This window comes from Megascapheus bottae, chromosome 17, assembly GCF_031878675.1.
Source record: "Megascapheus bottae isolate mThoBot1 chromosome 17, mThoBot2.hap1, whole genome shotgun sequence".
In the NCBI taxonomy this organism is placed as follows: Eukaryota; Metazoa; Chordata; class Mammalia; order Rodentia; family Geomyidae; genus Megascapheus; species Megascapheus bottae.
Genome location: NC_143525.1, coordinates 51,554,255 through 51,566,484, shown reverse-complemented (window position 1 = coordinate 51,566,484; position 12,230 = coordinate 51,554,255). Strand labels below are relative to the sequence as shown.

At 46.5% G+C, this 12,230-nt stretch overlaps 1 protein-coding gene across 1 annotated transcript in view; it reads right to left on the bottom strand.

The window, feature by feature from the left end:
* The window catches only part of Tbcd (tubulin folding cofactor D), a 148,688-nt gene that overhangs the window by 124,996 nt on the left and 11,462 nt on the right, over positions 1-12,230 (bottom strand). The window contains exons 3-6 of the mRNA XM_090351442.1: positions 11,277-11,374; positions 10,587-10,688; positions 6,682-6,825; positions 6,222-6,277 (exon numbers count right to left, since the gene is read on the bottom strand). Coding sequence (XP_090207568.1) covers positions 6,222-6,277; positions 6,682-6,825; positions 10,587-10,688; positions 11,277-11,374 — 400 coding nt within the window. The remainder of the gene's footprint in view (positions 1-6,221; positions 6,278-6,681; positions 6,826-10,586; positions 10,689-11,276; positions 11,375-12,230) is intronic.

The following is a 12,230-nucleotide window of genomic DNA, read 5'->3' as shown; positions in this document are numbered from 1 at the left end:
GCCTGACTTGTTCAGCCGAGCTTTACTAAAGCTGGCTCCAAAACTGATTGGTGACAAATCCCTCATTCATCCAACCATATTACTGTGGTCTTTTTCTTTTTTTGTTTTTTTTTTGCCGGTCCTGGGGCTTGCACTCAGGGTCTGGGCGGATGTCCCTGAGCTCTTCGACCTTCAGCTCAAGGCTACCGCCCTACTCCTTGTGCCATAGCACCACTTCCGGGTTTCTAGTGGTTAATTGGAGATAAGAGTCTCATGGAGTTTTGTGCCCAAGTTGGTTTTGAACTGCAATCCTCGGATTACAGGCGTGAGCCACTGCGCTCTGATCTGTGGGTTTTGTTTTGTTTTGTTTTTGCCACTCCTGGCTTGAATTCAGGGTCTGAGCCCTGTCCTTAGACTTTCTCAAGGCTAGAGCTCTACCACTTCAGCCTCAGTACCACTTCTGGTTTTTTTCTGGTTTGTGGTACCGAGGAATCAAACCCAGGTCTTTGTGTATGCTAGGCAAGCACCCTACACGAGGACAAACTCCCAGCCCCCTGTGGTCTATTTTTTAACAGAGCATGCTGAACAGACACAGACAGCTAGCATTCAACATTCCTCAACCCACCTCTATTCATGTACGCATACGCCTAGCCTAACACAGTGGTAAATGCCTAGAATCCTAGAATCTGGAAGACTTAGCAAGAAGATTGGGGTTGAGAGTGTGGCTTCGTGGTAGAGTGCTTGCCTAGGATGCACGAAGCCCCAAGTTTGATTCCTCAGCACCACATACACAGAAAAAGCCAGAAGTAGTGCTGTGGCTCAAGTGGTACAGCACTAACCTTAAGCACAAAAAGACTCAGGGACAAAGCCCAGGCCCTGAGTTCAAGCCCCAGGACTGGCAAAAAAAAAAAAAAAAAAAAAAAAAAACAGAAGAACAAAATGACCAGCCAGGACCACACAGTGAGTTCTAGGTCAGCATGGGCTACATAACAAGACTCAATCTCAAAACTAAATGAAGCCATGTTTTTTCTATGAAAATTTTATAAGGTTGCACTGTATCTAAATAATTTGGTAACTATATAACACTATAAAGAGTTGCAGAAGGCCAAGAGTATGGCCTAGTGGTAGAGTGGCTGCACAAAGTCCTGGGTTCAATTCCTGAGTACCACATATACAGAAAGGCTGGAATGGTGCTGTGACTCAAGTGACAGAGCACTAGCCTTGAGGAAAAAGACCAAGGACAGTGCTCAGGCCCTGAGTTCAAGCCCCAGATTGGTAAAAAAAAAAGGAAAAAAGAGTTACAGGAGCTAGGCACTGGTGGCATAATCCTAGCTATTCAAGAAACTGAGATCGGAGGATCACCAAAGCCAGCTCACCTGAGAGTCATATCCTCAGTTAACCACTAGAAACCCCACCTCCTTTTGTGGAGTTGTAGCTCAGAATGGTACAGCAAGAGCTCAGGGACACACTCAGGCCCTCAAGATACACAACCAACAAAAAAAGTTACAAGAATGTCAACCCAGGTATTAAAATGTTCTGCCACTAAGAAGAAACAAGTGCAGAGCCAGGAGTGTGGAATAGTGAACACAGAGACTGCTTGCCTAGCATGCACGAAGCTCTGGGTTTGATTCCTCAGTACCGCATACACAGAAAAAGCCAGAAGTAGTGCTGAGGCTCACGTGGTAGAACATCAGCCTTGAGCAAAAGTGCTCAAGGACAATGCCCAGGCCCTGAGTTCAAGCCCCAGGACTGGCAAGAAGAGAGGAAGAAAGAGGGAGGAAGTGGGGGAGAGGGGGAGAGGGAGGGAGGGAGGGAAGGAGGGAGGGAGGGAAAAGAAAAGGAAAGGAGAAACAGGAAGGAAGGAAGGAAGGAAGGAAGGAAGGAAGGAAGGAAGGAAGGAAGGAAGGAAGGAGAAGGGAAGGGAAGGGAAGAGAAGAGAAGAAAGAGAGAGAGGAAAAAGAAAAGAAGCTGGGTACAGTGGCTCATGCCTGTAATCCTAGCTACTCAGGAGACTGAGATTTGAGGATCACAGTTCAAAGCTATCCTGTGCACTGAAGTCCATATGAATCTTATTTCCAATTAACCACTAGAAACCCGGAAGTGGTGCCGTGGGTGATAGTCTTGAGCTGAAGAGCTCAGGGACAGCGCCCAAGCCCAGAGTTCAAGCCCCATGACAGGAAGGAAGGAAAGAAGGGAGGGAGGGAAGGAGGGAGGGAATACAGGTCCAAAGCCTCAGGCAGAGCAGGGCATTCAAATCTGGAGCCAGTGGAGCAGTGTTAGAAGTGACCCCACACTGTAGATAAGAACACCCGTCATTAGAAGTGGCACTGTGGGAGCTGGGAGTTTGGCCTAGTGGTAGAGTGCTTGTATAGCATGCACGAAGACCTGGGTTCAATTCCTCAGTACCACATACATAGAAAAGCCAGAAATGTTGCTATGGCTCCAGTGGTAGAGCTCTAGCCTTGAGAAACCCCAAGGACAATGCTCAGGCCCTGAGTTCAAGGCCCAGGACTGGCCAAAAAAAAAAAAAAATGACATTGTGGCTCAAGGGGTAGGGGTGGTAGCCTTTAGCTGGAGAGCTCAGGGAACCCCTCATAACCTCCAACAAAACAAAGGGACACAGGACACAAGCAGAGGAGGACTCCTTTCAGAGACAACACTGGTAACCCTCTTAAGGTTCTATAATTTCCATGGAAACCTGGCTTCTTCTGGATTCCCAGGTGGAAACCAACCCAATGGAGTGAAATACTCCTATCAGCATCCACTGGCACTGAAGGTGTCTCATCAAGGGATTGACGTGGTCCATATTGTCTCTTTTTTTTCCTTTTTTTTTTTGTTTTTTACCAGTCCTGGGGCTTGAACTCAGGGCTGGGCACTGTCTTTGGACTTTCTCAAGGCTATCACTCTACAACTTGAACCACAATGCCACATCTGGCTTTTTCTGCGTATGTGGTACCAAGGAATTGAACCCAGGGCTTCATGCATGCTAGGCAAGCACTCTACCACTAGGTCATGCTCCTGTCCATCCAAGCTGTCTCCTTTAACACGTTCTCAGCACCAGATGGCGCTGATTAACAGTGCTTCAAGCTGCCTCTTTTTTTCTGAAGGACACCAGGGAACCAACACTGGCTTAAGTCTCATCATCCCTGGCCCACAGAATCAAGCTCAATATAAATCTACCATAGTCGCTATGTTGGTCATAAAAATAACAAATGAGGCTGGGAATGTGGCTTAATGGTAGAGTACTTGCCTAGCATGCATGAAGCCCTGGGTTCTATTCCAGTACCACATACACAGAAAAGGCTGGGAGGGGCTGGGAGTTTAGCCTAGTGGTAGAATTCTTGCCTAGCATGCACAAAGACCCAGGTTCGATTCCTAGGTACCACATACACAGAAAAAGCTGGAAATGGTGCTGAGGCTCAAGTGGTAGAGCTCTAGCCTTGAGAAAGCCCAAGGACAGTGCTCAGGCCCTGAGCTCAAGCCCAGGACTGGCAAAAAAAAAAAAAAAAAAAAAAAAAAAACCTCTGGGAGTAGCACTGTGGCTCAAGTGGTACAATACCAACCTTGAGCAAAAGAAGCTCAGGGGTACTGCTCTCATTGGCCAAAAAAAAAAATCACGGGGGCCGGGAGTTTGGCCTAGTGGTTAAAGTGCTTGCCTAGCATGCATGAAGACCCGGGTTCGATTCCTCGGTACCACATACATAGAAAAAAGCCAGAAGTGGTGCTGAGGCTCAAGTGGTAGAGCTCTAGCCTTGAGAAAGTCCAAGGACAGTGCTCAGGCCCTGAGCTCAAGCACAGGACTGGCAAAAAAAAAAAAAAAAAAATCACAAGTGAATCTGAATCTGGGTACAATATCTCATGCTGTCATTCTGTCTACAAGGGGCTGAGATCAGGATTCGTGTCCCAGCAAGCCCAAGGAGGAAAAGTATTTTCTAAGTCCCCATCTCCATGGAAGAAGCTACATGTGGAAGAAATGCCTGCCATCCAGCTATGTTGTAGGAAGCCCAGGCAAAAAAGGAAATCCTGCCACAAAATGACCAGTGCAAAAAAGGGGTTGGAGTCATTGCTCAGCACAAGTACATACCTAGCAAACTCAAGGCCAGAGTTCAGTGTATTTAAGCCGATTTCTCTTCAAGTGCTTTGTTGCAATAATAAAAAGTGACTACCACATTTTTATAGTGACAGTGAAACTTGTCATCTTTTTGGCCCATGATGAAGCAGAGAGCAGCCTCTGCCAGTGAGTTCCTTTGGTTTGTTTTTGTCAGTTGTGAAGCTTGAACTAGGGGCCTGGGTGCTCTCCCTGAGTTTGTTGAGGCAAGCACTGCAAGCACTCAAGCAGTTGAGCCACAGCGCCACTTTTGGTTTTTGAGTGGTTAAGTAGAGATGAGTCTCAAGGGAACTGCCTGGACAGTCTTCAAATCGTGATCCTCAGAGTTCAGCCTCCAGAGTAACTAGGATTTTGGTTGTGGGCCACCAGTGACCTACTGCTAGCGAGTTTCTATCCCCCTGGTGAGAGAACCAGCCCCATCTGTTCTAGGCACAGAGTGCACATTGCTTTCATTCTCAGGCCCCAATCCTCACCACTGCACCATGTATTCCAGGTACAGGAATCCCCACTGTCTAAAAAACAAGCATCTAGCCAGGAGCTGGTGACTCACACCTGAAATCCTAGCTTCTCAGGAGGATGAGATCTGAAGATCAAGGTTCAAAACCAGCCTGGGCACAAAAGTCTGTGATATACTTATCTCCAATTAACCACCATTAAACCAGGAGTAGTGCTGTGGCTCAAAGTGGTAGAACACTAGCTTTGAGCGAAAGATCTCAGGGACAGCGCTCAGGCCCAGAGTTCAAGCCCTATGACCCACCAAAAAGAAAAAAAAAATCTGTTATCATTTCAGAGGGGGTCATGGAAGTCATAGCTGTACCCAGCAGGTGAGATGCCAACTATTTCCCAGTCCTAACAACCACAAACCATCATGACTTTCATCAAACAGCAGCAGAAAAAAAAGAAAACTTCCAAAGCTTCTGAGTCATTTCATTATACAAGTAAAGTCACACATCCTATAAAACATTAGCATTCTCAATTTCACAAAACAGGTGCATTCAACCTTCACCCACATCACTGTCATCCAGCCCACCAGAGAAGTCATCTTCCCCTCTCGGCATTTTTACAATTTCCTGTATATAGAAGATCTAGTTTCCTTTTTGGTGTTTTGTTTTGTTTTGCTGGTCCTGGGCTTGAGTTCCAGGCCTGAGCACTTGGACTTTCTCAAGTCTACAGCTCTACCACTTGAGCATCAGCACCACTTCCGGCTTTTTTTTTTTCTATGTATGTTATACCAAGGAATTGAACCCGGGTCTTCATGCATGCTGGGCAAGCCCTCTACCACTAGGCTAAACTCCCAGCCCTCTAGTTTCCTTTTTTTCTCTCATTTTCAGACTGATGGCCTTGTACATATTAGGTGAGCATTCTAGAGTGTGTGTGTGTGTGCGTGAGAGAGAGAGAGAGAGAGAGAGAGAGAGAGAGAGAGAGAGAGAGAGAGAGAGAGAGAAGGAGAGACTAGAGAGAGTATAGGGGTAGGGAGGGAGAAACTGGACCTCAAACTTAAGTTTCTGATACTTTATGCTCACTGACAGGCACCCAACCACATGCGCCAAACCTCTAATCCCTACACCCTTTCCTGGAGTTTCAACTCAGGGCCTAGGTGCTGTGCCTCAGTTTGTTTTTTCACTTAGGCTAGTGGTCTCCCACCTCAGCCACAGAAGTCTCACAGAACTACAATCCTTAGATTGCAGGTATGATTCCTCGCACCTGGCTTTGACTCGGTATTTTTATCTGACGCCACAGACCCTGGGTATTCTCATGATCTCCACAGACCATAGCATGAACTGCTTGTGAAGTAACTCTCAAATTACCATCACTCCTACGTGAAGGCCAAATTACACCATGGGGAATCCTGGTTGTACCTGATCTAAACCATAGACCAATCCTTCTGTCCAAGAGCCTTTTGGGCGGGTAACTCCACAAGCCCCAAACCAGCTCCAGGGATAATCACTTCAAGCTAAAGTGTCTTCTACATCCAGCCAGCCTTGCATGCTTCTCCAAAGACGGCAAAAGTATCTGAGAGGCAAGCACCTCTTAGGCCTTCATCTGAGGATAGCAGATACACCCAAAACATAACAGTATATGACAGACCTTCTTGAACACCAGCCAACAGCCCAGGACAGCCAGTGGGACTTACTTAGAAACAAGGACAGCAGCCGCATCTCGTGCCTTGTCGCTGACAACCAAGTAAGACTGCAAGAATTCAACAGGTTAAATGTGACAGGTCAATGTAGCATTCTTGCTTCTCACTATTTCTCGGTGTCCTACAACATTCATTATTTATACAAAATTGACAACTAAATGTAAAATAAATCCTTATTTTCTCTTGATCATTGTTCCTAAGGCTTCTCACAGATCACTGTTACAGTTCACAGACTATTGCATTATCTACAAAGAAATAAGATATGCTAATTCACTCTGAACTCTACATGAATTATCATAATTTCAAATAAAGTGGAATTTTACAGCACTGAAAATAATAATGGAAGTGAAATATATAAATACTCAGAGTTTACCTAACCAAGCTCTAATTTCAAGACAGCATAGCATGAAAGATGACACAATTAGCAGCTAATTATTTATGTGGCCATATTTACCTCTGCAATCTGCAGAATACGGTCCATAACAGGCATTCGTGTTTCTCCCGGTTGAATAAGGTTCCCGTCAAGACGTGAAAAATCGAAAGGAATCAGGCAGGTCACAGACAGCCACAGTAACAGCATATATCGGGTTTCCCAAGTCTACGGAGTTGAATCAGTAAGAATGATTTCCATACAAAAGAGCTGACTAAGCTACTCACCAAGTGCTCAGGACTGTAACCCTAGCTACTACTCTGGAGTAGGGATACTGTTGTTTGAGGCCAGCCCAAACAAGACCCTGTTTCAACCAATTTCTGGGCTCAAAGATGCCTGAATGCAGAAGGCCAAAACCACAAGCATCAGAGTACTAGACCAACTTGGACAAAAAAGTTCACAAGACTCCGTCTCAACAGAAAAGAGGGGGTACAGCCAGGTGCCAGCTAGTATCCTGAATAAATAAACTGTACTTGATAGGCCTCTTGAAACAAAAGGCAAAATACTCTGTGGGCACCAACGCCTCTTAGCTATAATCCCAGCACTCGGGAGGCTACTGAGGATCATAGTGCAAGGCCATCCCAGGCAAGAAAGACCGTGGGACTCTTCTCTTCAATAACTACCAAAAAGCTGGAAGCAGAGCTGTGATGAAGTAGTAGCCTTGAGCAAACATCTTCAAGGACAGCACTCTGGCCCTGAGTGTAGCCCAGGACCAGCACACACATGGCATACACACACACACACACAGGTGCACACACACAGGCGCACACACGAAGAGCAGGGTGGCATGAACTGTCATCTTACCTATAGTGGGACGCATAAATTTGGAAACTAAGGTCCACGCCAGCTCATCTCAAAAAAAAAGGGAAAAAAAGCAACTCATGTGGCTGAGTCCTACCTAACAAGTTTGAGGCTCTCAAGTTTTGCAGGGGTTTTTTGTTGTTGTTTTTTGTTTTGGTGGGCCATAGGACTTGAACTTTGGGCCTGGACACTGTCCCTGAGCTTTTCAGCTCCACGCTAGTGCTCTACCACCTGAGCCACAGTACCACTTCCAGTTTTCTGGTGGTTAACTAGAGATAAGAGTCTCAGGAACTTTAGTGCCCAGGAAGGCTTTGAACCTTGATCCTCAGATCTCAGCCTCCTGAGTAGCTAGGATTACAGGCGTGACCCACCAATGCCTAGCTCAACTTCTGCTTTTAAAAAGAGAGAAATGTGGGCCGGGAGTAGTTTGGCCTAATGGTAGAGTGCTTGCCTAGCATGCATGAAGACCCAGGTTCAATTCCTCAGCACCACATACATAGAAAAAAGCCAGAGGTGGTGCTGTGGCTCTCAAGTGGTAGAGCTCTCACCTTGAGAAAGCCTAAGGACAGTGCTCAGGCCCTGAGTTCAAGGAAGGACTGGGAAAAAAAAAAAAGATAGAGAGAGAGAGAGAAATGTTGGACAGAGGGAAGGGACACAACGTAGGCAGGCAGGAGCTGCTGCCATGACCATGACCCGTGGTAGCCAACGTGAGCTCGCCTGCCAGAACATGAAAAAGCAGAGCAAATGGGTTAAGGGAAAGCGCCAAGCTTTCTGCTGCCGCCCACAAGGAGAGCGACTCAAAGGCAAACAGAAAGAGGAACCCAAGTAGCTTTGTGGTTTCATATCCAATCTTCTTGCCCTTTGTGTGCCTGGAGCCAGTCCCACCATGCTTGTGTTTCCTCCAGTGGCGCTCACAGGTCCCAGCTGCCCTGGGTCTGCAGCGGGTCCCTTTTGTGCTTCCTTCCTCTTAGGTAGCCTCTCTCCCCCTGGACCACACTTAGGGGTGAAGGGATCACTCATTCCCAGTGTTTTTTTTATTTCTGTGGGGCATACCCCAAAGTATTAAAAGTAGCTTTGTAATTAAAAAAAAGGGAAGAGACTGGGGAATGTGGCTTAGTGGTAGAGTGCTTATCTAGCAAGTACTAGGTTTAATTCCTCAGTATAACACGCACAGAAAAAGCCAAAAGTGGTGCTGTGTCTCCAGTGGCAGAGTGCTAGCCTTGGGAAAGCCCAAGGACAGTGCTCAGGCCCTGAGTTCAAGCCTCAGGACTGGCCAAAAAAAAAAAGAGAAAGTATTTGAAAAAAAAGAGCTGGGCATGATGGCACAGGCATTACAAACCAAAACCCTGACGCAAGGAAGAAAAACAAACAAACAAAAAAGAAAGACCACAGAGCTGAGTAGCCATGTCCTACCGACATCCCTCCACAGGCCCCATCAACCCACTGCTAGGTCCTGGGAGGCCTCCTACGGGGAACTACAGTCACACTGCAAGTTACAAGGAATATTTCTTTATAAAAATATTTCAGGGGGCCGTGAGTTTGGCCTAGTGGTAGAGTGCTTGCCTAGCATGCACGAAGACCCGGGTTCGATTCCTCGCTACCACAACTATAGAAAAAAGCCAGAAGTGGTGCTGAGTCTCACGTGGTAGAGCTCTAGCCTTGAGAAAGTCCAAGGACAGTGCTTAAGCCCTGAGCTCAAGCCCAGGACTGGCAAAAAAAATAAAATAAAATAAAATAAATTAAAAAAAAAAATATTTCAGGGCCGAGAGTTTGGCCTAGTGGGAGAGTGCTTGCCTAACATGCACAAAGACCCGGTTCCATTCTTCCGTAACAGAAAAATGGGAAGCCAGAAGTGGTGCTGTGGCTCAAGTGGTAGAGCTCGAGGCTTGAGAAAACTCAAGGACAGTGCTCATGCCCTGAGTTCAAACTCCAAGACAAGCAAAAAAGAAAAGAAATAGCCAGAAGTGGTGCTGTGGCTCAAGTGGTAGAGCTCGAGGCTTGAGAAAGCCCATGGACAGTGCTCAAGCCCTGCCCTGAGTTCAAACTCCAGAACCGGCAAAAAAAAAAAAAGACATATTTCAACTGAGTATGGTGGCTCACACCTGTAATCCTAGCTATCCAGGAGGCTGAGATTTGAGGATCGCAGTTCAAAGCCAACTGGCAGTTCAGTCGTAGTTCAGTCAACCCGTGGTTCAAAGTCAACCCGGGCACTAAAAAACGTGAGACTCTTATCTCCAATTAACCACTAGAAAACGGGAAGTGGGTCTATGGCTCAGGGGTAGGACGGTAACCTTGGGCTGAAGAGCTCAGGGACAACACCCAGGCCCCAGGGATAGAACGGCAGCCTTGAGCTGAAGAGCTCAGCAACAGCTCCCAGGCCCAGAGTTCAAGCCCCATGACCCACTGGGAAAAAAAAAAAAAAGACATATTTCAAAGGAAAACAATTTAAGGCAACAAGTATGAAAACTAAAAGGCAAGCCAAAAGAATTTTTTATTTTATTTATTTTGGGGTTTTTTTTTTTTTTGCCAGTCCTGGGCTTGGGCTCAGGGCCTGAGCGCTGGAGCGCTGTTCTGGGTTTTTTCAAGGCTAGAGCTCTACCACTTGAGCTACAGCACCACTTCCGGCTTTTCTATGTATGTGGTACTGAGGAATAGAACCTGGGTCTTCAGGCATGTTAGGCAAGCACTCTACCACTAGGCTAAACTCCAGGCCAAGAATTTTTTTAAGGGAAGAAGTGATACAAAACAAGATACAACAGGGCATGGTGGCTCATACCTGTAATCCTAGCTACTCAGAAGGCTGAAATCTAAGGACTGCTGTTCAAAGCCAGCCTGGGCCAGGAGTGGTGGCTCACTCATGTAATCCTAGCTACTCTGGAGGCTTGAGAGCTGAGGATCAAGGTTCTAAGCCAGCCTGGGCTCTAAAGTTCATGAGATTCTTATTTCAAATTAACTACTAGAAAACCAGAAGTGAGCTGTGGCTCAAGGGGCAGAGCGGTAGTCTTGAGCTGAAGAGTTCAGGGAGAGTATCGAGGCCCAGAGTTCAAGCCCCACCACAAGATACAACAAGAGGGTAGAGGACAGAGCCACTTGCAAGGAGCAGAACCAGGAGCTGGGGTGGCACTCACCTCATGGTCTTTAGGGTTCTGATCTGTGAACATATCTAACACAGACTGTACATCGGCCACTTCATGAGGAAATAAACGAAGAAATATTTTATATCCTCGAACCTACCAAATAAAACACATTAAAATAAATATCAGGACAGGAGCCTATGGCTCATATCTATAACCCTAGCTGAAGGGAAAGGGAAGAGGGAAGAAGGGAGGAGGAGAAAGGGGAGAGAGAAAAAGGGAGAGGGAGGAGAGGGAAGAGAAGAGGGGAGAGAGAGAAGACAGGAGAGAAAGGGAAGGGGGAAGGGAAGGGGAGGAGAGAGGGAAGGAGGAGAGAAGAGGGCATAAGAAAGGAGGAGGGAGGGCCGGGAGTTTGGCCTGGTGGTTTAGTGCTTGCCTAGCATGCACGAAGACCAGGGTTTGATTTCTCAGTACCACATACATAGAAAGAAAAAAAAAAAAAGCCAGAGGTGGTGCTATGGCTCAAGTGGTAGAGCTCTAGCCTGGAGGAAAACCCAAGAACAGTGCTCAGGCCAAGTTCAAGCCCCAGGACTGGCAAAAAGAAAAAGAAAAGAAAACAGAGAATGAAGAAACCTATAATGCCTGAGGACCATACTTCTCAAGAAATAACATTTTGGAAGGTAACTTCTGGATCAAGATGTAAAGACAGTGTCTGTCATTCCACAACTGCTACACAAATGTTACCTTGGTGATGATGTAAAGAAACTTAAATGCCAGATGTTTGATGACAGCTGGAGATGTCTTATCTTGCACGATATCCAATAACAAGTTCATCATCCACTCTAGGGAAGAAGATAGCAAACACTGGCTGTAAAATTAAAACATCAATATAATGAAACACAATATCCAAGTAAAAAGGTCTTATTGAGAGCATATGAACGGGCCAGCATTAGTAAGCCTATATAACCAAGTACAAATAGCACAAAAGATCCAAAACATACTAGATGCTACTCTTTGAACTTGTAAACCTGAGAAGCTCCAAGCAGAGAACCAGGCTCTGGTACAGCCCCTACCCACAGTAGGGACTAGAGAAGGCTGGGGAGTCATGCAACATTCTGCACCAGCAGTTAGGAATATAACCCCAGGTGACCAAATAATAAACTCTGAAGACCAGCAAGGCAAGGATCAGCTCTGCTAAAATAAACACAGTTACTAGAGCAAACTCAAAAAATTCTGTGTGACCAGGTGGTGACTCACACCTGTAATCCTAGCTACTCGGATCTGAGGATTGGTTCAAAGCCAGCCAGGCACAAAAAGACCCTGAGACTCTTATCTCCAACTAATCTCTAGAAAAATGGGGAGTGAAGCCTGGGGAACTGGTGTCTGGCATGGGCTCACACCTGTCATCCTAGCTACCCCGAAGGCTGAGATCTGAGCATCAAGGTTGAAAGCCAGCCTGGGCACTAAAGGAACTGAGACTCTTATCTCCAACCCGTAGAAAAAACGGAAAGTGGGGCTTGGCTCAAGGGTAGGGGTAGGTCGGTAGCCTTGAGCTGAAGAGCTCAGGGACAATGCCCAGGCCCAGGGGTAGGGGTAGGGGGTAGGGCTGTAGCATTGAGCTGAAGAGCTCAAGGACAGTGCCCAGGCCAAGTTCAAGCCCCATGACCCACAAAAAGGAAAGAAAAGAAAAAGAAAAAT